Source organism: Chroicocephalus ridibundus, chromosome Z, assembly GCF_963924245.1.
Source record: "Chroicocephalus ridibundus chromosome Z, bChrRid1.1, whole genome shotgun sequence".
Taxonomy (NCBI): Eukaryota; Metazoa; Chordata; class Aves; order Charadriiformes; family Laridae; genus Chroicocephalus; species Chroicocephalus ridibundus.
The window spans coordinates 60,067,490-60,092,354 of record NC_086316.1 but is presented as its reverse complement, the minus strand read 5'-3'; the positions used below and the strand labels follow the sequence as shown (position 1 = coordinate 60,092,354).

At 37.6% G+C, this 24,865-nt stretch overlaps 1 protein-coding gene across 1 annotated transcript in view; it reads right to left on the bottom strand.

Annotated features, from left to right (window-relative positions):
• Positions 1–1,351: 1,351 nt before the first annotated feature.
• The window catches only part of SV2C (synaptic vesicle glycoprotein 2C), a 118,905-nt gene continuing 95,391 nt past the window's right edge, over positions 1,352–24,865 (bottom strand). Inside the window, exons 7-13 of the mRNA XM_063321190.1 lie at positions 21,172–21,282; positions 18,844–18,932; positions 18,308–18,472; positions 15,420–15,553; positions 13,952–14,155; positions 12,908–13,067; positions 1,352–2,988 (exon numbers count right to left, since the gene is read on the bottom strand). Of these exons, the coding sequence (XP_063177260.1) occupies positions 2,805–2,988; positions 12,908–13,067; positions 13,952–14,155; positions 15,420–15,553; positions 18,308–18,472; positions 18,844–18,932; positions 21,172–21,282 (1,047 nt within the window). The 3' untranslated portion in view covers positions 1,352–2,804. The remainder of the gene's footprint in view (positions 2,989–12,907; positions 13,068–13,951; positions 14,156–15,419; positions 15,554–18,307; positions 18,473–18,843; positions 18,933–21,171; positions 21,283–24,865) is intronic.

Sequence of the window (24,865 nt, the reverse complement as noted above, 5' to 3'; positions counted from 1 at the left end):
CGCTAAAGACCAGCTGAATCACTTTTGCTTATAACCTAAGTAACATTTGTGTCCAGATCCCCATAGGTTAAGCGTATCTGTTCCAGCCTGTGGATTGCATCTATCTAACGAAGTATTTATAGCTTGAAATTGCATTCGCTTATTTCGTCTTTATGAGATAAATCTTTAGTGCACTCAAGCCAAACGATTTATTGTTCAAACAGCTTTGATGCTGGCTTGTGCACTAGTTCAAAACTGTTGAGCCAACTGGCTCACCAGCTAGGGAGATTCTAGCTTTATGTTTTGGTTAATATGTTGGAAATGTTTTTGTGGATTTTTTTCATTGTTTATCTCTTCCATTTGCTTTTTCTCCCCTTTCCTACCCACTATTCTTTTTTCCTTTTCCTACCTTAGAACTTTCACTCTAACCCCAGACCACACAAGGTCTGTGTAGTTGGGAATTTTGTTCATGTTTACTAATTCCTGTTGTTGCTCTATTCCATTTCATCCAAACTTAATATATGCTTATGATGTAGTCAGGATTTAGGATAAGAATCAGCATTGAAATCAGCATAAGTTTACATGTAATGAGATTTTAGTGTGTTAGCCTTGAACCGTAGCCCTCAAAAGTTGAACCTTATTTGTTGTGGCTCATTTCCTCCACACTGGTCGGGTGGCATGAAGCGTTGGATCTGGATGTTTTCAAAATTACATACAGACAGAATGTACTAGTTTTTAGTGGACAGTGCATAGCAAGACAATGTAATATTTTAACATTGCTGTTGATGTTTACTCCAAACCTGTACAGAGGCTTCAGATTTCAAAATTTTTGCAGTAAGTACAAGGAGTTGGACACATGCTATTAATAAATGGCACAGAGAAACAGGGCTCAAATATAATTCTCATTGGAAAAACCAGCCTTGAAATAACATTAAGACTATGACTAGTGGACAAAAGCCACAGATGCAAAACTAAGGCTAGCATTTTGTTCTTAACCTGGAATTTGGTGAAAAAAAATTCTTCCTCCTTTTTTTTAACAGAGTTTATAAATTTAAAAGACATGTTTAAGTCTTAAATATAAATTAAAAGTCTTAAATTAAATATAAAATATTTGATCTCAAATATCTTGACTGTTTACATTGTAAAATAAACATGATTCATAAACTTTTGTTTCTTACCATATCACATTTAAATTATCAACATCAAAAAAATGCCCACTGGTTTTCCATACTCATGCTTTATTTAATTCAGCCACTTTTCTCATTTCTTAATAGCAGAAAACCACATCTTGTGCTAACATTTTGGTGGTACAATGTGTAGCACCGGCATTTGTTAATAACTGAAAAATGCAGCTTCTAGAATCAGTCAATGAAAGCAATGCCAGTTTCTCTCAACAAAGGATCTGCCCCTTCTGTCTGCTAATTATATGGATACATTTCTATTTAATTTTTAATGCTAACATTTTAAAGACTTCCCATAGCCTTTTTCATAGCAGTAGGACTGGTGAGGAACTCTTTACTGTAATCCACAGCAGTCCACAGAATATGGCTTAGAAGGAATATATTTACTACCATTTACTCTCTATCCTTGCACTTCGTCTAATAAAGACATTACCACTCCCTGCAGCCTTGGCATTGCTTCTTTCTTAACGGCCTTTCAGAGAGACATTTGAAAGTGTTAAATGGTGAGATATCTCTAGAACTACTAAATATCAGCTGAGAAAAAGCTTATATAAAGAAGTGTATAAACCGTGAAAATAATGAAGGTTGTTTTTATTGCTTTTCTTTGTTTTGGTATTATTTTTTAAAAAAATCATTTGAGATGTTTTAATTACATTACACTTTGTATTGAAGTTATGACCAGACTAAATTACTAGGTGGCCTTCTACAGCCACGAATTTTTATAACTATTCTGTGACAAAGAAAAATGTGTTAGAAATGTAAATACCAAAGAAACTTTTTTGAAAGCATCTTACTTTTCACATAGTTCACTGGCCTGAATATTCCTTTATTCATACTTACAACAACATAAATATTTGCATTGATTCACTCCTGGAAGAGTGACAAATTCACTGTTTTAAAATGGCAAAATATACCAGATGTCACAAATGAGAAGAAAACAATTTTTTTTCTGGAGGATCAGCAGCAAAGAGTGCAAGTGCTTGTTATTCTCTTTGCCACTTATCCACAAGGGCTTTTCATCTCCTTGTGGTAGCCATTGCCTTCTCCTCAGCAAATATGGGGTGTAGTTGGTAATCTTTACTTTAGATATTGAATCTACGCAAAAAAGGTTTCCCAAGAAAGAGGCATTGCCACAAGATTTTTCCACCTAAGCATAGCCGCAGAAGGTCAGTATTCTCAATACTGATGCGGTCTGTAGGGTTTCATGATTAATGCTGCATGCATTGATATATGTAATACTAACATTCTCTGAAACAATACTACTAAGTAATTGACTTGCATGTCTGTACTATTACAAAAGCTCACAATATTTTTAAATAATATGACTTCTTGCATTTTAAATATCTAATTATCAGTATGGTTTTTACCTTCCTGGACTTGTCACTGAAAGTGTTTTAAGAGGTAGCTTTGCAGTTTGAAGTTAAGTGGTTTCGAATAGCAATGTATGCAAGCAAACAAAAGGGAAATTTAGAACTTTCCTACAGAGATTTCTAAATCTCTGCCACTCCAAAGCATCTTTTGAGTTTGATGTCTGACATCTGAACACTCTAATAAAGCATTGAGAATCTGAAGCCTTTGCACCATCAGTCAGGAGAGTTGACATTTGTACGAAAAAGGAAATACATAGTAAATGGCTTTTTCCAGTTACATCAACACCTGGGTTCTTGTGTCAGGAAGCCGAAGTCCTACCAGACCTCCACATACTAGAACAGTAGAAGCAAGGAGGATAGGGATTGCTTTGGTGATACCAACAAGGGAACCGAATATTAAGTTTCCAAGTACAGCTGCTGCTTTGCATAGTGCATTCAAAAAGCCGAAGCCTGTTGCCCTAGAAGAGAAAACAGAAGTAAGTTAAAAAACGGGTGAAAGAGTAAAGTCTTTGAGACAAATCCTCGGTGGGAATAAATCAGAATAACCCCAATATCTTAAGCAGAGTTTATGCCAACAAGGATTCTGTGCTACAAAATCAAAGTCAGCTGCTACACCACTTTATTGAGGCAAATTCATTCTGCTGCCTCAGGGACCAAAATGAGAAATGAATGACTAAATACGTAACTTTACACCTCTGTAGTGAAATAAAGGAATTGCAAGTGGAAATTCAGTAACACTTAAAATGCTGGACTGGGAGGTGGGAGGTGGGAAAACTTTTGAGAGCTACTTGGTAATTTGAGAAAGAAGTCACCAGAATCAAAGGATAATCATCTTGGGGTACTGAATAGAAATGGATTTCTTGCAGGTGGTATACCTGTTCAATCAGTGCTTTCTCAAAAGGCAAATGAGACCTCCAATAATAATGAATGTTCGTCTCTTAGAGCTAAAGAGAATAGGGCATTAAAAAATCCCTGCTTGGTGCAGAAAAGATATCTGAGAAACTTTGGAAAAAAGGGAAAGGAAATAATTGCCAATAGAAAGTATGACTCGGGCACTTCAGAGGGTCTTTTGCATTGCAGTGCTGTCATTTTAGTAGTCTAGATTAAATATTTTAGATGCCCGATAACCCATGTACAGATGTACTATGCAAACTGTGACCATTTTAATAAATTGTGTTTTGACATGACTGTATGATTCATAGTTGCAGGGATAACCTTGTCCTTCCAAAAGTGTCTTAACAAAAATATCTGTAAAACGGTAGAATTTCTAACATTTCTCAGATCTCTTAGAAGTGAAAGAGAGAAGGACTGTTCTCAGCTCACGCTGTGCTCACTGGAATAAAATAAGAAGAATCAGGAGGATAGAAACTTCTTTTCAGAACAAAATGTTTCTTTCTTGTTAATGTGAAATACTGCCATTGGAAGGAAAAAGCCTCCAGTCTAAACAGCAGGGATTAACAGAAATTCTAATGGTCTGAGTGACTAATAAGAGCCCTAGTTATTGTACAGAGCTGTATGTGAAGGAAAGGAAGAAGACTTGTGCTCAGATACAGCCTGAATTCCTAGGGAAGTGATTTTGAGAAACTTCCACTGGAGCTCCTAAAGAGCAGCCCAGCGAACCAACTTAAAGTAAACAGATTTGATCCCCACTGAGAGCAAGGATATAAATTCTCAATGTTCTTCACAGAACTATTTTTTTATTTTGATAACAGCAAATCATGGTATCAAGGGAGAAGAGATCCTCTCCCTCAAGCAATGATGGACATGGCCACAGCCCGGAGTGTCACTAGTTCATCTCTTCTGCTCTTCTGCAAATCTGGCCGCTGGATCTCAATAGTGTTGATCTGCCCAGCCCTTTGGTTTCCTACATCCAAGTCTTATACTGGGGGAGATGTAAAAGCTCCTGTCTAGCATAGTTGGCCAGGACATAGGGGGTTTCATTACTTTCCACGCCCTGACTATCTGACATGCTGCACTTCAGAATTATACTAGTCCTGGTATATTTGAGGACCTGCACCAGCAGAGTGCTGAAGGTAGGTCTAGATTCTTCCAGTATATTTCTAAATCAGTCTAGTTTGCTCTAAGAAGCAGAACTCTAGTTAACCCACAGAGTGAACTCCAGAATCTGAACAAGATTCAGAAATGTGCTAACTTGAAGTAATGGTACTTTGGCTGTCAAATTCTAAAATCAGTTAAAAGGATGTTTGCAGAACAGAATTAAGACATGGAACAGACTAGTTAATATACTTTCAAAAAGATTTTTTTTTTCTGTTAAATATTTGTTTGTCTGTGGTTGCAGACCAAAGTCAAACCTCTTTGCCTAAAACATTATGAAAGTAAAATCAGAAGAGTTGGAACACTGGAACTTCCTTTTCCAGTGTTAGCTCTGTGTAACACATGCCTTTTCTGACCCCAGAAGACACAACTTAGTCTCTTTTGGTGGGTGTTTATAATCATAATAAATTTTTTATTTGGCTATATGTCTCCTGCAATTGACAGCAGTGTTTCAGACTCTTTAAAATACCTGGGATTTAGCAAAGTAATTATTTTGCCTGAAGTAACCATAGTTCCTCTTTGTGCAAAACGTGGCACCCATCCAGCTATTGCATGACAATAAGTATCAGCAATACCTAAGGAAGGAGGGACAGGTCATTCTGATGGCAGAGCAAAAACTTACTAGAAACACTGCGAAAAAAAGAAGTAGAAGACTCAGATGTGCCTTCTCTATGTTCAAAGTCCTTACTTGGGGTGGGGTTTTTTTGGTTTTTTTTGTAAACTTGATTAAACCTGCAGTACTTTTACATAATACTTATTGGCAAGAAAAGCTAAACATGCACACCCTGGAAATAATCACCTACAAAGTGACGGGCTCTGCTGTCCGACAGTGCAGACGAATTAGGGTTGCCTGAGAGCACAATGCTGAGAGCAGATAAGGAAATTTTGCAAGTGTTGCTTGTGAAGTTTTCTGAGAGAGAAATGTTTGCAGCAGCTCCTTGAAAATGCCTTCCTCAGAAGAGAAATGAGAAAGTTAAAACTTGCCCCTTTTAAGGAAGGCTTTTGGAGGAATGAGTCCAAAGGAGGAGTAGGTGGTGTACTGAAGGAAGCAGCAAACAGCCACCCTGCATCTTTCAAAGTCTATGAGAAGAAGATCAAATCTCTACCACAGAAACATCTGTACTACAAGGGCAGATAAAGGGGAGCATCAGAAGAATATCTGGAGGAAGCTGACCAGAATGGGGAGAAGGTCCTGAGGGAAGGAGCTCCAGACTGATGCATCTTCTAGGGTGAATGAGAGTGCGGATAGTAAGGAGGAGCATGAAGAGGAAAGGCTGTGGTAAAAGAGACTTTATCACAAGCAGGTAGGAAGAGGTTAGAGACAGCACAGCCAACCTGGAAAACAGAGCTTATGTGATAGGATAATAACAGGCCGCAGCTATTTTGAAGAAGTCAGGGGAAGAAGGAGAGGAAAGGAGTCAGAACTGTTCTAATTTTGGCCTCATTTATGGACAGAAGGCATTTCTAAAATTATGTGGTGACTGGTTGTGATCAGTATCTGCACATGTAAATACAATTTCTTCAGCTGCCAGGTACTGATGTAAAACCAAACTTGCCCTCAAAGAACAGCAACAGGAAAAAACCTGTTCACATAGGAAAAGTAGACATTTAGTCATCAACAGCTTCAGTGTATTCAGAGAGATACCAGAACTCCCCAAAGAATACATAGATCCAGCTAACACAAATTTGGACAGATACAGGCAGGAAATCTTTGGAAAGACAACAGCACAAAACATATGGGGATGCTTTACTTATATTCAGTGTCGTTTTATGCGGTTTTATAAAGGTAAGCTGTTTCACAGATGCGATTTGCTTATATCAACTAGTTATAACAGGGTTCTGAATATAATTTTCTGAGCAATTTGGACCATTTTTTTTTTCATATGCTGGGCTCTACAGATAGTACATTCATGGCTGCCACTGTGATTTAGATCTTTTATGAATTATATACCCAAGATTACGTTATTAAGGCTTAAAGTAATTTTGTAATACAATATCTCTTATATCTGAGCAAAATTAATGTAATTTGTTGGCACTGAAAAAACAGTTCTGCTTTCTAAATGGACTTATTCAATTTTTCCAATTGTAAGGGTTATTATTAGTCTAATCCCATTAATGTTATCAAATTATAAACAAAAAAGAGTAAGACAAAGTCAGCCCATTTTTATTGCCCTTGGCTGTCCTGATGATACAAAATGAACAACGCAGCAGAAGTTCAATCTTTTGACCCTTAAGCAGTTTTCAGGCATGTCCTTTTGCCTAAAATACGCACATCATTGGCAGGAACAATAAGATTTTTACAGGCTTAAGTAAAATGTTGTTGCATCCTATACCTGAAAAGCATTGTCACTGTTCAAACTTCTGCCTTCATGTCCTTCAATTTTACTATTGTGCTTGAATGTGAATTTGTTCTTTACTAATAGTCAGAACAAAGTCATTAAGCAAACTGTTGAGCTCTAGAGAGAGCAAATTCAGGCTTGTTGGTTTTTAAACATCTTTCTTAGAACAGTGTTTGTGATTCAAATAATCTAAAATCTATATTAATTCATGCCTTCATAATTAACTCTACTGAATCCAGGGGAGTAAAAATAGCCAGGCAATAAATATTCTGCAATTAACATACATACAAAAACATAATCTTGTCTTGCAGCACTAGTATAATCTCTGCTGCAGTGTTTCAGGAAAGTTCTGTGTGTACAGAACAGAGTGTACAGAAAGTCTGCAAATGATCAAAGATATGTGATGTGTCATCTCAGCATCATGAATGAACTAAGTGAAAAAATCCAAAGGCATAGGGTCATTACTATATACACCAATTTCCATTATGTTGATCAGTTACTGGGCAAAGTGCTGCCACAAAAATGTTTTTTTTTTGACTCCATGAGCAATTCTTATTACTGGTCAAGGGAGTTCAGTAGCAAGAATCCCCTGTCCAGGTAGAGAATGTCATTAAATCCTTCAGGCACATCAGTAAGATAATGCTGGTGATTCAATTTGGGACTGCCTTAAAAAAAAAAAGGTACAGATTTTAGTACTGACTATAAAAGTGTCAGGTCTGAAATAAAGCTGGATATTAGGCAAAAGGAATTTTCCCCAATGTATTTTATTTCTGTTGCTAGGAAAGCTGTGACAAAGAAAAATGCTTAGCTTCCTTTCACCCAAGCCCCACATAAAAATGGCATGAGTCCAAACAGTTAAAAATAGAGAGATTATCCAAGCCTTCAGATTAAAAGATCTTGTTTCCTGGTTGCTACATATGCTCCTTCTTAGACCAGGTGCCTATATTCCTACATAAAATACTTCAGGCCCACTTTTCCACTGCTGATAGTCAGTGGATAGCACCTAAAAACTTAATTTTCCTGCACTGAAGTGCTACTGAATGTGTAGCACAGATATTTGATAACTTTCTTGCCAGAGCTAGTGCTGAGTCTGTCCAGCAAGCTACAAAAAACTCTGAATATCACTTTTGTGGGTGTTGATAATATGCAAAGGCTATTAAAACCAAGTTTCTGAATGTGCTATGGACAATTTTCTAATGTCCAAACATTTCAAGATCTTTTTAAAAATTTGTACCAAGATACATATCATATCCTGGCCAATTACAGCATTCAGTGTGAAAGTAAAACCGTGGAATTTGCCTTTCTGCCTTGGACTACTGCTCAAAGCATTGCATAGGTTCAGCCTGTCATGCCTTAAAAACATTAACATGAAATTTCAGCAAAATGCAGTTGAACCGCATCCACAGGATGGCAGTAGAAAATAGCTGTCAGGAAGTCTACCCTAAGATGATGACTGCTGTTATGACTCAAAAGAATAGAAAACAACTCTTCCGACAGCCACAACAATATGAAGTTGGACTTAAGATAACCTGTGAATAATGTTTATTACTCTGGGGATAGCTTCTCAGGGCTAAAGAAAAAGAAAATAAGATAAATATAATGAACTGAAGATAGGCGACTTACTTCTTAATTATGACCAAACCCTTAAGAACTTATTTCAGAGGTAATAAAAAAAGGCAAAACAGGATGACTTCATTTTATAGCACACCTTGAATTCTAAATATTCCTGGCCAAGATTCAAACCCAAATGCCTGGCAGCTGTAGTAAAACTGATGAATTGTTGGTTATCTGATGCAATCTGACCTTGATTTACTCTGTGGGAGATGACCTATTTCTGTTCCACTTTCTGTTTAGGTTTGGGTTATTTGTTGTACCCACTCCTTGACAAGACTCTTGGCTTATAAATCTGATGCTTCCAAGTTAGTTCATAAGAAGATATGTATCATTTATGTGCAAGTAAAGAATGCATTTTCAAGTCATAAAAATATCCTAAATGTTACTTCTTCAGAGAATTTTAATTCTCTTCCATTCACATTTATATTACAGGCAGAGCTAGGAAACTGTGCAATGTTATTCCAAGACCCTTGGGCACACACATTACAACGCAGGCCATAATTACCTCATCACAGAATATTTTTTTTCCGCATCACTCTGCCAATGCACAGAACAAAGAGAGCTTGAGGTTAAAACTTAAAGGTAGTGAAGAAAACTTGGTTACCCCCATCTTCTGCAGAAGTTGGAAGGTGCACTGTGAATAAGGCTGGTGACTGCAAGATGAGAAAGCAGTCTTGTGGTTAAGGTGTCAGGAGTGCTGTCAGGAGAAAGCATACAATCCCTGCCCTGCTGCAGATTTTGTATACGATGCAAGCAAGTCTCTTAAAGCTAACTAAATAGTCATTAAGTATGGTCTTCACATTTTCTGGGTGCTCAGCTCAGCACCTTCAGGATTGTATTGCTGAAGTGCTGAGTACTTACAGCTGCAGTGGAAGTTACACTCAGTCCATTCCCTCTTCTAAAACGTGCAGTGACTGGGACTGTTGGTACCACACATGTCAAATTGAGAACCTAAAGTAATTTTTAACAATTTCTTTTTCCTCTGTGCCTCAATTTCTACATCACCTCCTTTCAAAGTAGTGCTTGGAAAATATGGAAAGTTCATGAAAGAGTAGGAAAACATTCTAGGAGCACCCAAAAATGTTTGCAAGACATTTAATAACTCTCCTTTGGAGCAGAGCTTCCAGGGCTATGGAATAGTTTGGTTTGGCCTTTAAGAGGGTCACGACCAACCAAAGACCTTTCAGAACCTGCTGACTAGTACAGCACAGCACAGGCCGTTAAAAAGATAAGGCAAAAGACAAAAGAAAAGGTGACACAAAATATGAGTTAATACAAGTTCTTTACATTGTGGAGCTGGGTTAATTTACTTGCTTATTGGAAATCATCTAGTTTATAGCTAGTGATCATGACTGTCCTTTAAAATTTGTGTACTGAAAAGTTAAAAAAAAATATTATCAAATGATTATTCATTACCACCATGTGTATCATCTGGAAGACAGAAACCTTTGACTAGAATTAGTAACACATCTTCACCCTTTAACACAACTTTGCCCTCCAACAGAGAACCATTTGAAACCTATACAGTCTCCAATATCTTTTATTTTAGCAGTTGTGCAAATCAACTGAGATTTTATAAAGAACATTCAAGCAAAATCTATGCTAAAATGTCATAAAATTTGAAAGTACTCATCAAAAATATAGGGCAAACTACTTAATTACCTCAAATTCAAGCATTAGTAAATTAAAATGTAAATAGGTAGATGAATGTGAATGCATACAGCAGCCAAATCTGTTAAGATTTTGAAGCAACCTAAACTCTGCCCTGTGGGCAGCTGATGATAAGGAAACTGAAATGTGTGCTGTGTATCATACACATCACACATTTCCAAATTAGTCACCACGCCCCTCTCTGGCAAAAAGCCAGTATGATCCCTACATAACCTGGAGTACGATTTATGAAACACCTTTTGTATTACACTGCACGACACCGGCAAAGCCCCAGCAGTTTGGCAACTGGCTGGTCTCCCAGAAGAGTTGTGGAGGAGGAAAAGGAGGGGCTGCCCATCCTGGTCTCTTGTGCATGGTAGTGTGAACTGGCCTCCTTCCACAGGCTTTTCCTTCAGCCCAACCCGGAGCTGTGCTTTGCTGCTGGTTTGTGGTCATTTCACTGATCGGGAGAAAGAAAACAGTACGTGCTGGAACAGTAAAACAGTGACAGAGTGAGCAAAGTTGTTGTGCCTGGATTGCCTTTTGAGGGGAAACTGGAAGCCAGTTTGAGGACCAGATTCACTCTGGATGCAGCTTTGAAGTGAAAGAGGGCATCATCTCAAGTATGAAGGACCTCATATGCAACAACAGATCAGGCAGCTTCGTGTACCGTATATGCTTGGAAAGGCTGTTCAGCCATACAGCTACTTGCAGAAGCTGGAAATTCCAGGCAAGTCATGCCTGGCTATGGATAACGGAGGAGTCTTAGAAGGAAAGACAGGACCAGCGGTGGTGGGCAGTGGTGGCTGTTGAACTGTAGCTGGTCTGGATTTAAAAAAAAAAAAAATCAGAGAAAAATTCTGGGAATCAAGTTATTTGAGTCCCCAGTGGTATTAATTTTCAAATAGTTCTGTGAAACACGAAGAAGCTTTGCTCCAGTCTAAAAAAACATGCATAGGAAGTAACTTCTAGAATTTCTTGTTTCCTTATAACCCAGATGGCAAAAACTGGCAGTGATGGTTCCACCACTTTTGAAACTTTAAAAAAAAAAAGTCATCTACAGTATATATCAGCGGTGTCTTTCCTGGTAGGCTTTTAATATCAATAATACAAAGTGACAAGTTTTCTGTATGAGTTGTTGCAAAGATCCCCAACAACTCAGCTGCAAGTAAATTTCTGAGGTGGAGTTCCAGACAGCTATTATTGCACACATAAGATTTTTAGAAAAGAAAAATGGGGAAGAATTTGCTAGAATCCCAAAGTTATCAGAAACTATTAAAAACAACTATTAGCTACAACTACAGATGCCCTAGAATAGGTATCAGTTACATTCTTTTTATCATTCCTAATAATGATGATTATTTTTGCTTCCATTAACATCAATGGCTTTTCCAATTATTTTTCTTTACTTCATTTTAAGAAAATATTTGTGGCTGCTACATTCAGGAATGTCAAAAACATAGCTATTTCTAAAGGATATTTTGGATGATGGAATAATTCTTGCCAGAAGAGCAATTTCCTGAGGTGTAATAAAAACAGTAGTGCTTAATATTAAAGCTTAGTGCTTTGGATTCATAAGTGGCCTAGTATGGTTATTCAATACAACCACAGCAACGGACATCAATTTCTTGTGCGAAGAAGCATATATTTTTAAAATGCCAATGAAAAGAAAACAGAGAAGCCAGCCTACAGTCTTCCTCTCCTGATGGACAATACTAAAGCCAATTGCACCTCTGCCCAAAAACTTCAGCTTGCCAGCAAGGCATCATACATTTATAAACTGGAAATGTGTTTCAGCATATTTGAAGCTTCTAGTGAATGACATAAGGAAAAGCACTGCGACAGAAGAAAGAACACACTGTCCCTTGGCAGGAATCTGGGCAATTTTAGATAAAATTTGTTTAAGGAGGAGAGGGGGAAGAAATATCCCAATCTATTCAAGAAAATGGGGCTTTTACATTTTTACACTCAACATACAACAGCATATGACTCAACTGTTCTTTCTGTGCATTAAGTGACATAAAATCAGCATTAAAAAGTACCTGGTAAGGAAAAAAACCCACCCTGTGTCATCTAGCAGAAATGCTTGCAGGACATGAAGAATTGTCCTGAGCTTTCTTGCAAGAGCCCTGAAGAGTCAGATGCAGTGCCCGAGCCATTTTTGTATTCACTGAATGTTGAGCATGTACACTCCTAGTGACCCCGCATACAAATTTGTAGCAGACTGATTAAGAGCTCAGCATGGTTCAAGCCCACAATCTCTCCCAGAAGATGATGTTCAGCTCCAGACAGTGATTTTTAATATCGTCCCCACCGTTTCACAGCCAAAAGACAAATGCAGCTATATTGCTGTTTTGGACCAACTACGGCCTTCATAGCCAGTTGCACTAGGGGAAACCTGAAATAGTCCATTACCGTTTTCAAAAATATTACTCATTAGCTGTGTTTTAAATGAGAGTAGCAGTCAGACCTTCTTTTTTCATATGAAACCACATTTATGGTATTGTCCTGACTAGGTGATATTTGATGCAAAATGCATACCAAATAGCTCAAAAAAATCTCTTTTGTCCCCTCACTATTCATAAGACTAACTATTCATTCAGCCCACTCTAAACATCCCTACCTCTGTGAAGCTCATACGTAACCTTTTCTGTTTACCATTTCTGCTGGTACACAGAGATAGCGTCAGTGAGGTTAGGGGAGGTGTCTCTGCACATACCTTCTGTCTGTAGGGTACAGCTCCACAGTAATAACGTCTAGAGAGTTCCATGCCGAGATGGTGAGGCCGTTGTAGAGGCACAGCATACCTATCATCATAGATTCGCTGGTCCCAAACCACAGGAAAAAACAGCTGATACCAGAGAGAACCATGGAACCACCTAAGTACGAGATGGGTGAAATGAACATGAAGTGGAGCTGTATTTAAAGAATGACCTTTCTTTGTTCTGTCTAATGTTTCTATACACACAGTGTAACTAAATAATCGACCCATATATTTGAGTTAAAAACTAAAGAGACCTCCTCTGCCGGTAAGACCAATCAGGCAGACAAACATTTTAAGGGTCTCATAGAAAAAAGCCCCATAACTCCTCAAATATTAGGATATATCATAAAGTATTAAGCTGGAACCCCCTCTGAACTCCCAAAGCAAGCTGCCTGGGGAAAACCAACCACATTCTTCCTTGTTCATCTTCTCCTGCACCTACATGACACTCATTCATATATTGTTGCAATAAAAACACCAAGTGGGAATTACATTTATACAGATATATTCTCCTAGAAAATTAGTACAATGAACCACCACACAGTTATATAAGTAAACGGAAAACAGATTTGTCATTGCAGGTAAGCCACAGGAGATCTCTTTCAACTATGCTACTTTGCAAAACAGGTAACAGGCAAAGGACTGCTGACTCTTCTGAGGAGCTGCTCCACTAGCTGAGGACATCTCACTTTCCTTTCGGCTGGAGCAAAGACAAGCCAATGGTCAGCACCCTCCAAAATCTCATCCCAAATGCCTAAATAAGCGTCTTGTAATATCAGAATGGAAGAGCAATGACGAACTGGTTACAGAACCCTTTGTTCTTAGAGTTTCTAAATCGGGGGCTTTTTAAAGCAACAGTTATGATGCCGCATAAAAGAAGTATCTGCAGAAGGCATGTTTTGATCTCTCTGAACCAAATTCTTTAAAAAGTGAACATGCTACTTTATCAGCAGAGCTTTAGGTTTTTGTATTGGTCCACTTTCAAAGTGAAGACCCTACCTAGCATTGTTAACCGTCCAATTCTATCCATCAGAAGAGCAGACACAATATTCCCTGGCAACACTGCCAAAGTTCCCAGGAAATTAACAAAGTAAATCCAGTAGGCACTGTAGTCATCATCGAAAGAAATCTGGCATCCTGTCCTGATGTGGAAAAATGTGCAATTTATCAATTCACTGTCAACAAATTTATATTGCTCGAGATCTGTGGAAAGAAGAAAAAGAAACATTTCAGCTAACAGCCGATTCCATGTGCAGCTTTTGATTAAAAACATTCCAAGTTTAGGCAACTTTAATAACTTGGAGCTTTCACTGCTTTGTAAAATGGGACTAGTTATTGCTGTTAATTTTGATACCTTTTTATCTTAATAGAAAAATATGCAAAGCTCATGAAAAAGAGCGACTAAGGCCTGGAATTAGGCAAGTTATATTACTGTATATCAGCTCTGATTGGGCTGTATTTGGTTAAGGCCTTTCAGCACCATCTGGCCTTGCATAAAAAGCACTGGGTATCTGCAAGTTTCTATCACTAGGTCTTGCTTGGTATCAGATGTTCTATTTGCATACCAGACAGATTTTCAGATGAGACTGGCAATCATGCTCAGTTTGGTTTGACTTCCTTTAGAGTGAAAAATTCCTACAGAATTCATATTAAACTAATTTTCATTTCTGACAAGGTCTTGTGATCTTCAGCTTGAACGTGGATAAGTTGCTACACGCAACCTGTTCAGAGCATTCTTCTTCCAATACCATTAAAGAGATCTCTCCCTATACTTACTCTTTCTTTCTGTCCCTCCTGTCAGCCTTATAACCCTGAACCAAGAGTACCTTCCTTCCACACAAAGAAAGCTGGGCGTTGCTTGCTCTGAAACCTAACTCTGTTAGTATTATGACTGCTGGAGTTACAGGAAAGTGGTAGGAAGTGCCCCATCTTTCCGACAAGCTTAGTTGGCCATGTTCTACTTTCAGTTATGTTTTATTAAACTGGAAAAAAAAAAGAGACCTCTTTTTAAACATATGAAAATATGCATTCCTATTTTTGTTACAATATGTAGGAGAGTGGGAATGATTATAGATTAGGTAGTTTGAATCCTGAACTCAGATTTCCATGCCACAGCAAGCACAATGAACAACGTATTTCACCAGTCCCATTTAGACTAAATAAAAATACACTAAAGCTACCAGTAAAACAGTAAATATATTGTCTCCTCTCCAGACCCAATCTCTTTAGAGATTATTAAAATAAAATAGATTATTATCTGAGACAATATTAGGCCTGTTATATCTCTAGTGTGGGTGTGATCCTTTGACTTTTATATTATAACATTATGGAGGCCTGTTGCTTTTTATAGCTTCTTATTCCCGACAAGAGGACTTCTTGTATGTCTTATTAGAAATCCAGAAATTATAAATAGAAGATGAGAACACGCATCTGAATAATGGATGTTCAGGGCTTTTTCTTGCAATACCTGTGTTGTAGAAGGTGGTATTCACGAAAGTACAGTTCCTGAAGTATGTGTTCAGTGAAGTAATGTCTTCAAACACACAGTTCTTAAAAAGTGAATCTTCGAAGGTTACTGATTTAAACTTCATCATAATAAACCTGCACGATATAAATAATTTTTGTCAGTCTGCCTTCATAGGCTAGAAAGAGCAACAGGTCAAGCTGATGCAGCTATACAGGTCTAAAAAAATCTCAACTCCAGTAATAATGATTCCTTGAAGGCATTCTGGAGATGTAAATAATGATTAGTTGATTCTAGAATACTATCATTCAGAAAAAGGATTAATAAGACAAAGCTTCACATAGCTACCAGCCACAACTTGTAATAGGGTTTCAATAGTCTTGTAAAATCACTATTACTTCTAATTTGACAATATTGTTGGAAAATGGGACATTATGCTCCAGAAACTCAGTATCTTAAAACAAACAAACACCTGCTAGTAACAACAAGCTGGAAAGAAATAGTTTTTTAAGAACCTTCATTTCTCTAGAGGAACACACTGGGCACCATGTCAGGCTCAAATGCAAAACATACCCGTCCAAGTGTTAAAAATAGTTTTGCAAAGTGGTTTAACATGAACACAACAATTACACCGCTAGTTATACAGCTAGATATCTAACTGGAAGTATATGTTTGTTACTCCTGTGTCTGTGGATGCAATTGCAACTACTGCACACATAAAACAGGTATAAACAACTTACCAGTAGCTTTTCTTATTTCTGACCATTCTTCTTTGTACTGACTCTCTTTTTTAACTGCCAGGTCTTTGATCATGACTGTCAATCAAGTCATTCACAGACAAAGTCAATAACAAAGTGTATTACTAGCACTAACCTTCTACCTCAATGTTACCAGACTAAAACAACGTTGTAAACTTTTTTTAGTATAATTCTACCAAACAACATCATTATGCTAACAAAAAAATGACAGATGTACGAATATATCATTATTTTTATGATGTCTTTTATTTCCCATGAACACGAGTAAAAAGCTACAACTAAAAAAGGGCAGTTTTGTTGGCAGACTTCACCCGAACTGGTAACAGTTTGAAAAGCAGTGCTCTAATTATTATATGGCAGTAAGAACTGTTAAAATGGCAAAGCCTTCTGAACACAGATCTGGCTCTGCTCTAATTAAACCTGGTGTGACTAGCTAAGTATTTCTCTTATTACAAGCCTGATAGCAGGAATAGGAACACACAAAATACTCTGCCTACGAAATTGTAGAAATAAACTCTCATGCCAATAAAGTTGTTGGAATCAGATCTTTATGAGAAAGGAAAGCAAAAGCTAATTGTTTTTATCACAGGATAAGACTTACTAGCTAATTAATTCTGTTTGTGTATTGGTCAGAAGAATGGTGTTTTCAGCCCATTAGTTTTAGTTACTATATCATTTCTCATTTGTGACAGACTCTGATTAAAATCAGGCTGGCATTCAGTGTCAACTCATTATCATTTTTCATATAGCACTTTCCATTTTAAAATGTAGCCTAATTCCAGAGGAGAACAAAGAAAATTTAGCAATTAGATTAGTCAGTTGGAACAGAAATGACAGACTACATGTCATACATTCTTCTGATGCACTTTTTATCTTTGGACAGGAAACATGTTGTGACTATATTAAAATTGGTGTTGCAATGATTTGAATTAAAACCCAACAGAAATGTAATTATGTAAAAGGTCAAGCATTTATGGATCTTCTAGTTAAAACAGAATATGAAGGAAACACTGAGATTGAGGGTAAGCGGAGCATTGAAACATTTGTGAAGGAAGAATATCAAACGAGTTCATACTTCCGGAGAAAATGTTTTGTGAATCTCAAGTAACTGCCAGAGGCCTATTAAATTTGCACATCTGAAAGAGTAAATTAGTGTTTTAGTGTAGATTAATGTTAGATTTTGTGTTTTACAAGAATTTTCAGTTCAAATTGGTAAGATCTTGATTGACAGAGTGCTGTCAGTTACTGACAGTAAATAGTTCTTTAAACTAGCTATGGCTAGTTTAAAAATGAGATAACTGCTATTTTTGTCTGCAATGCATAAACATTTAACTGTGTCAAAACTCAAGTTCTTATAAAAATAATTTTAAAAGCCCCATATTACAAAAATCATTACTTTTATTCACTTAGATACAGATTTTCCTATGGAAATATTAATTACTTAGCACCATGACTTCCAGGAGACCATTCACATGGTTGTTCTATATATTTCTTAAGAGAAAGCAGATACCTAAACCAGCTGTGTTTAATTTTCCACTAAGTTATCTAGTTATCTGTAAAGTCCAGATAGAGCCTTAATATATTTGGATTCAGTTAAAAAACACAAAAGGCATTGCCAACGTGTTGTTTCACATTTCAGAGCTGTTCATACTTTTTATTGACTTAGAGTAACGTTTAGCTTTTATTTTTCTGTGATAAGATCCTAAACTCTCAGTGTTCAGCATTTTCACAGGAGCGTCTTTCATCGATAGGAATAAAAACGGCAACGGAGATGAAAGTATGTCCTTCCCCAGCCCCCTACAATATGTGGCATATGTTGGGTCTGAAAACCTTTGAATCCCACTGTGAAAGGAAGTATCGTTAACTTAGGCTTTTTGGTCTGATTTTCAGGATGACAAGGAAGCTGGGTTTGCATGAGGGATCTCACAAAGGAACCACCAGGGTATGTACAGGTCCACTTCTCCTCATGCTACACGAGTTATAAGAACTGAGGAACAGAAATAAATTCCCATTAAAAAGAAACAAATGCATTTATCATTAGCCAATGGAGAAAAACATTAGATTATTAGGACATGCTTTAAAACACGTATTTGTTTATTTCAGCGGAATTGGGATACTAGGAAATCTCTAAACCTGTCATTGATGTATTCTCCATTGCTGTGAATCTGATTTTCCAGAGTGAAGTTGAAGACGAAATGGGAAACCTCCTCATTGCGGAAATGTTTCACTCGGGATGCATACTCGTCTGACTGCAGATGTTTAATGACATCGGGAAACCAGACAGATAAGCCGTAGTAGCTGTGAAAAACAGAAACAGCTCAGTTGCCAATCTCACTTGTTCGGAAATCTGTGCGAGGTGAGGATGAGCAGCTCCCTCGGCTGGTTATGTGATGGAGCAGTTGCTCCGTCATAACAAAATCCTCCATAAAATAAAAATATTGAAAGATGCTGACACCAGAAGATGCCAGTTTTCAGAAGCAGATATTCTTGATGATTCAGGCTTGCAACCAAGAACAGACTAACTGATAAATGTAACATTTTGTGGAAAGATACTGAATAAAACCTTTCCAAATAAAAAGGATAATTATAGTGACAGAAATTTTCATGCAGATGATTCTTCTGTCTGTCAAGCCTAGCAAAAATCGCTTTAAGATCTCAACCATTCTTACCCAAAAGACAGGGTGAACCATACAGCTGTAAGTTTGATAGTGTTATCCTTCACCGGGTAGTTGAAGCATCTCATAAATGTCAGCCAAATCTGTAAATCATTAGGAAAAACATTTATTTTAAATTGTGTTTTGAATAATTTTGTTAAATTATAGAAAATTTTTGATTCTGATTAGCTTGCTTCTTCAGGGCATCAGAGAGAGCAGATCAACTGTTTGATACTGATCATTGCTGTACTTCTCATATAAGTATGTTAATCTCCAGCTATTGCCAGGTTGTGTGTGTTCTGTGACTTTTCGTCTTCTTTTCATAGAATCATAGAATGATTTGGATTGGAAAGGACCTTTAAAGATCACCTAGTAAAATCCCTCTGTGATGAGCAGGTACATCTTCCTCTAGACCAGGTCACTCAAAGCCTCATCCAGCCTGGTCTTGAACACTTCCAGGGATGGGGCAACCACAGCTTCCCTGGACAACCTGTTCCAGTGTCTCACCACCCTCACAGTAAAGAATTTCTTCCTGATATCTAACCTAAATCTACCCTCTTTCAGTTTAAAACTTTTACCCCTTCTTCTGTCAATACAGGCCTTGGTAAAAAGTCTCTCTCCAGCTTTCTTATAAGCCTCCTGTAAGTATTTAAAGGCCACAATAAAGTCTCCCTGAAGCCTTCTCTTCTCCAGGCTGAACAACCCCAACTCTCTCAGCCTGTCATCATAGCATAAGTGCTCCAGCCCTCTGATCATTTTTGTGACCGTCCTCCGGACCCACTCCAACAGGTCCATGTCTTTCCTGTGCTGAGGGCTCCAGAGCTGGACACAGTACTCCAGGTGGGGTCTCACCAGAGTAGAGTAGAGGGGCAGAATCACCTCCCTTGATCCGCTGGCCACACTTCTTTTGATGCAGACCAGGATATGATTGGCTATCTGGGCTGCAAGCACACATTGCCAGTTCATATGAAATTTTTTATACACTGGTGTGGACTGTGTCTGTTAATTCATCCTTGCTCTGATCACCTCAAACTTTTCTAATCTCTAGGCAGCTTCATTTCACTATCTCAAATAAATCAGAGATCTTGTCAGAAATGTTTTCTTCTCACTTCCCAGTACTACACTGCTTAAGTTTAGACAGAGTATATTCCATAATACAAGAGGGACTCACTCAGAGTTTGATCTACCATAATCTACCACAGCTAGGCATTAGTAAAGTACTATACTATATCAGGAAAAGCTGAGACTACCCTCAGGTCAGACATGCTACAGCAGAGCTGACTGAGAATAATGTTCTCCTTTCTCTTTTATCTCAAGATGATCTCCTGCTTTTGAAGAGAAGAGGCAGTCTGTCCTAGGAGGTTTCAGCACACATCACACAACAAGGAAGGCGCTCTGAGCCAGGGGCTAGTCCAGTGAGATAACAAGGATATAAGAGAACCAAGCTTCTTTAAAGCTGGTTTAGTAACAAGGCCAAATCATAACATTTCAGTCTTCAACTACACCAATTTTGGACAAATCACTTAAAAAGTAGACACTTTCTCGATTATTTTTTTTTTTCATAGGGAAAATGCCATTTTTCCAAGCAAAGCAATTTTGTGACAAACCTTGGTTTTCAATACTTCATTATAGCTGTGGAGAGCTTTAAGATGCCAGAATTTTAACAGCTGTGAAAAGCTATTTTTGACTTTTTAAAAAATTTTTTTAATTAATGAAACTTTTCTCAATTTTCTTTACAAGGTTCAAAGACACTGCATGATTTTGGTTTTGCAAAAAAGGAAAAAAGATACAGAGCAACGGCCCAGTGAGCTTGTATAAAACTCTCTGAAACAGCGCTAATGTAGTTTTCTGGTAAAATACTTGACATGCCTAAAACTACATGCAGATACAAGGCTTTATAAAGGTTTTATTAACATTCATTTATACAATTTATTCACAACTTCACCATTTGTAAGTAATGAGGCCTCCTCAAGTTCCTGATGATAATTTTTCATCTCATCATATGTCACCTCTTTCCACAGGTATGTATATTGATACACATCCCCAGTACATAGTATACTGTGGTGCTTGGGAATATGGCTATGGAACTATTAGCCATCACTTGTGTGGAGACCAATGCAGCATTTTCCTCCTCAGATGCTGGGACGAACCTCTGTGATTCACCTGCACCTCTTCTGGGTCAGGAAACCAGAACCTTACACTGGTTCCTGAATCTCCCAGTTGCATGGAAAATGTAGCACTGCAGCTATTACCAGCATGAGCTCAATCAATCCATCCCATTTTTGCAGGCTAATTAAAAAGAAGAAAGGTAATTACAGAATGAACAGGGATGCTGTTACTTACACCATATAGCTCTGTGCGAATTCTAACAAAACACCTCCTGTACCAAGTTCCTGTATCGCTCTCTATTTCTATGAGCTCATCTATCTGCTTTGGAGTTTTGATTCTGTTAACCTGGAAATAAAAACAGAACAGCAAACATTGGCATTTTCTTGAATCATTAAATGCCTGTCAAGGACTATTGGAAGGTTTTCATAAATCCTATAAACTAAAAATGAGCAGATATTAAACCTGTGTCTACACTAGAAATGCTTTAGAAATATAAAGGAATAGTAGCACGCTATAATGCCAAAGTTCATTATGGATGTAACTGCATTGGAAAAGCTCTACTTTCAAAGCATGCAGGAAATCCATCTGCTCTGACTGAAACAAGCTGTTACTGTCAGGTTCTGCTAGAGTGTTGCTGTACATACCGCTAATGCCACAAGGATAAAACATAATTTAAACCTTCAGTTAACCATGCCCAGAGTTTGCTATCAAGTTGTTTCTGACTTGCTATCACAACATTGTTGAAATTCTATTGATTAAAGATACAGTAATGAAAACAGAAGTATACTTGAAATGTCAAGAATTAATAGTTGGATAACATTTTTCTTTGTTCTTATTTCCTGTAGTGCTAGACAGGGAACTCTCTTTGTCTTTTGGATGTTGACTGTAACTATCCTTTTTAATGAACAGAGAAAAAGTTAGGTGAAATGATCTGGAACCACGCATGTTATTGCTGTTAGGAGCAATCATCTACTTCATCTAAAGTGAAATGAGATAAACAGACATTGGCAAAAATACAGAATTACCAGTGACAGAGAATGTGATGTTGCCTACAACGATCATTTTCACTTGCACTCTCCTGTGTAGCAGAACAAGAATGTGTTATATGGTCTTTCCAGACACAAGACCTGACAAACTTGTACCATTGTATGGTTTTGGTTTTGGCTTCCACTCTGGTCCCACATTTACAGGAGTATCACAAAAGGCAGGGTATTCATCCACAGTTTATTTAAAAAGAAGACAAATAGAGAATGGAAAGAAAATAAATAAAATGGGGAAAGGGAGAGACACACAAGGAGAGAGAGAGCAAGAGAATGTGTGTTCAGTGTTTAGCCACAGTTTCTGAAGCTAGCAATAGCTTGTGTTACTTCTTAACAGAATGAGGACACCACCACCCATTGATGTATCATAGTGGATTACAGGGCACCAGGGAATAGCAGTATTGATAGTAAAGCTCTAGTTTTTGGCCCACTGCTTTTACAGATGTATGCTGTTTAAGATGCACCAGTAGCCTCATCCCGCAAACAAGAACAAAAAGTTCACTTTTGTTATAGACAGTTTTACCTGTAACAACACTCATTTTTGAAATACTGCAGCTCACTATCTTGCCAAATCATGACTATATCAAAACCCTGTACCCTTCGCGTCTTAGCCTTCCCAATAGCAATAATCCTGTCTGCATCATTCCATTGATTTTAAGCTTTACTTAAGCTCCTTTTATGAAACATGTTATACAAAAGACTGAGTTGAGTCCTCCAAGATTATGCAAAACCTCATACATACAGGCATCCTCACATGCCACACCTCCGGGCAGAAAGGGCATGCTTTTTGAATCATGCTGTAGAAACCAGGAGGCTCAGGAGGCTCTCTTGTAGGCTCAGGAGCAGCCTTTTCACTGTCCTGGCCACCTGACTGGTTTGGAGCAGTGGAGGTTAGGGGAAACATGTATATATCCTAGGACCACTGCATGTGACTGTGGACAAAAAGCCCCTGGCCTTGATGGTTCTTTAACATAAGAAAAGTCCTATTGAATCAGCACAATGGTCCATCTGGACCATGCAAATTCAGCTGTCAGTATATGAAGAATGAAAGAAAAAACAATAAAGAATACCTATTTTAATGAAAATAGAACTTCTGTTTAAAAGCAATGGCTAGAAATATGCAATGCTTTAAATTTTACAAAATCAAGACACGCTGCAAAGGAAAAACGTTTGCAGAAAAAAAAGACTATTTAATACATGGCAATGAAAGAGTGGAGAGAATTTTGGTTTTAACGATACAAAGGTTCTTTTTTTTTACTTAAACATTTAAACCAACAGATCTAATGAATGTATATTTTAAGGACCTAGGAAGGTAATTAAGAATGTACCTAAACATTTAACTTGGGTAGTCACGTAACAGAAAATACTATTGACTTACTACCATCTCTGTTAGTGTCACTGCTTTCAGGAAAGGTTTTCAAAAGTATTAAGAGCCATCACGTCCGCAGTCAATAACTAGAATACAACCCTTTTTTGGACTTCCTAACTCTAAAACAAACTGTTCCTCATCTGATGCGTTCTGTCTTCTAAAGGTTTGAAGATCAAATCTTCAGTAATATGAGTAACAAAAATAAACACGACTTGTGGAAAAAGCTTCTAGGAAAAGATGACATCAATATAATTAGGAAAACATATAAAAGGAAAGCACACTAAAACTACAGCAGTAATGGAGAAAATGTTACATCAGCTGTAGTGTTAGAAAACATGCTATCAGAGTGTATCTGATGTAACTAGTGACATGAAGTGGAGGAAAATAGTAACTAAGTGATAGAATGAATGAAGCAACAGGGTTTAGGAGAGTTATGTGAATAAATTACTCAGACAAAATGTCCCAATATCCAGGACTAACTTAACTTATATATAAAAAAAGAGAGACTAAAAGGATGTTCCAAACAAATTATGCCTAAGTTCTTTGCTTTCTGGGTTTTATATAATGAAGTGCTGATATTGGCCAATGAGGAGACATTGGTGTATTTTCTAATCACATTAATGCAAGCTCAAAATAGGGACTTACACGTGTAACCTTGGCATACAGTACAGAATTTCTAATCCTTCAACTCCTCAATATCTGGAGTTGAGTTTTCCCAATGTTCATGGCAGAAGCTGCCAAAAATCCCAAGAAAGTGGTGGTTTTTCATTATTCATGGCCTATTCATGGCTGACCAATTAATAAAATTAGCTATAAATAAAGTGCTGAGTTCAACACAGTTCAGTGTCACATTTTAATAACCGTAGAGAGAAAGACTTGTTAGATCAGAAGAACCGGAACCAACAAGCATGTGCTTTGTTCTCTTCTCCATGGTTGCTTTAGGATGTGATTATGATTACGTCAAACTGATGTGAGGCAGTGGCCGATCCTTCCTCCCACCTTTTAACCCAGCACATTTCTGTCTTCTTCCTTGTGCCTAAACCAACACTGTAAGGGTTGTGCTATGGCATAGACAGGGTCTGTGCTCTGGCTGACTGTACAATTGGCCAATGAATATCAACACTGGCAGAAGAAAAACAAAAAGTGACCAGAGGCAGGCATACTCTGTCTGAAAGCAGCTCAGATCAGCAAGAGCCAGTTGTGAAATTACACCCTAGCTGTATGGTGTGAGGCAAATCCCTTAACTTGTAAATGAAATCAGAAAATAAAATATTAAGTTAGACAGGATTAGGGACGGGTCACCAGTGTATCAATAAATGTGGATTTAACAGGATACATGTGCTAACCAGCCTTCTTTCAGGCTAAATATAGAAGCTCTTGAGCTTCTTTGTGGAAAAAACATAAATGGAGGCAACGGAAACTACATCCAAGGCAATAAACTGCAAGTCTCAGTGGAATAAAGTTATATGGTCAGATGGTCATTCCTCAAGACTGCCTGCAAATGCAGAACCTTTAAGAG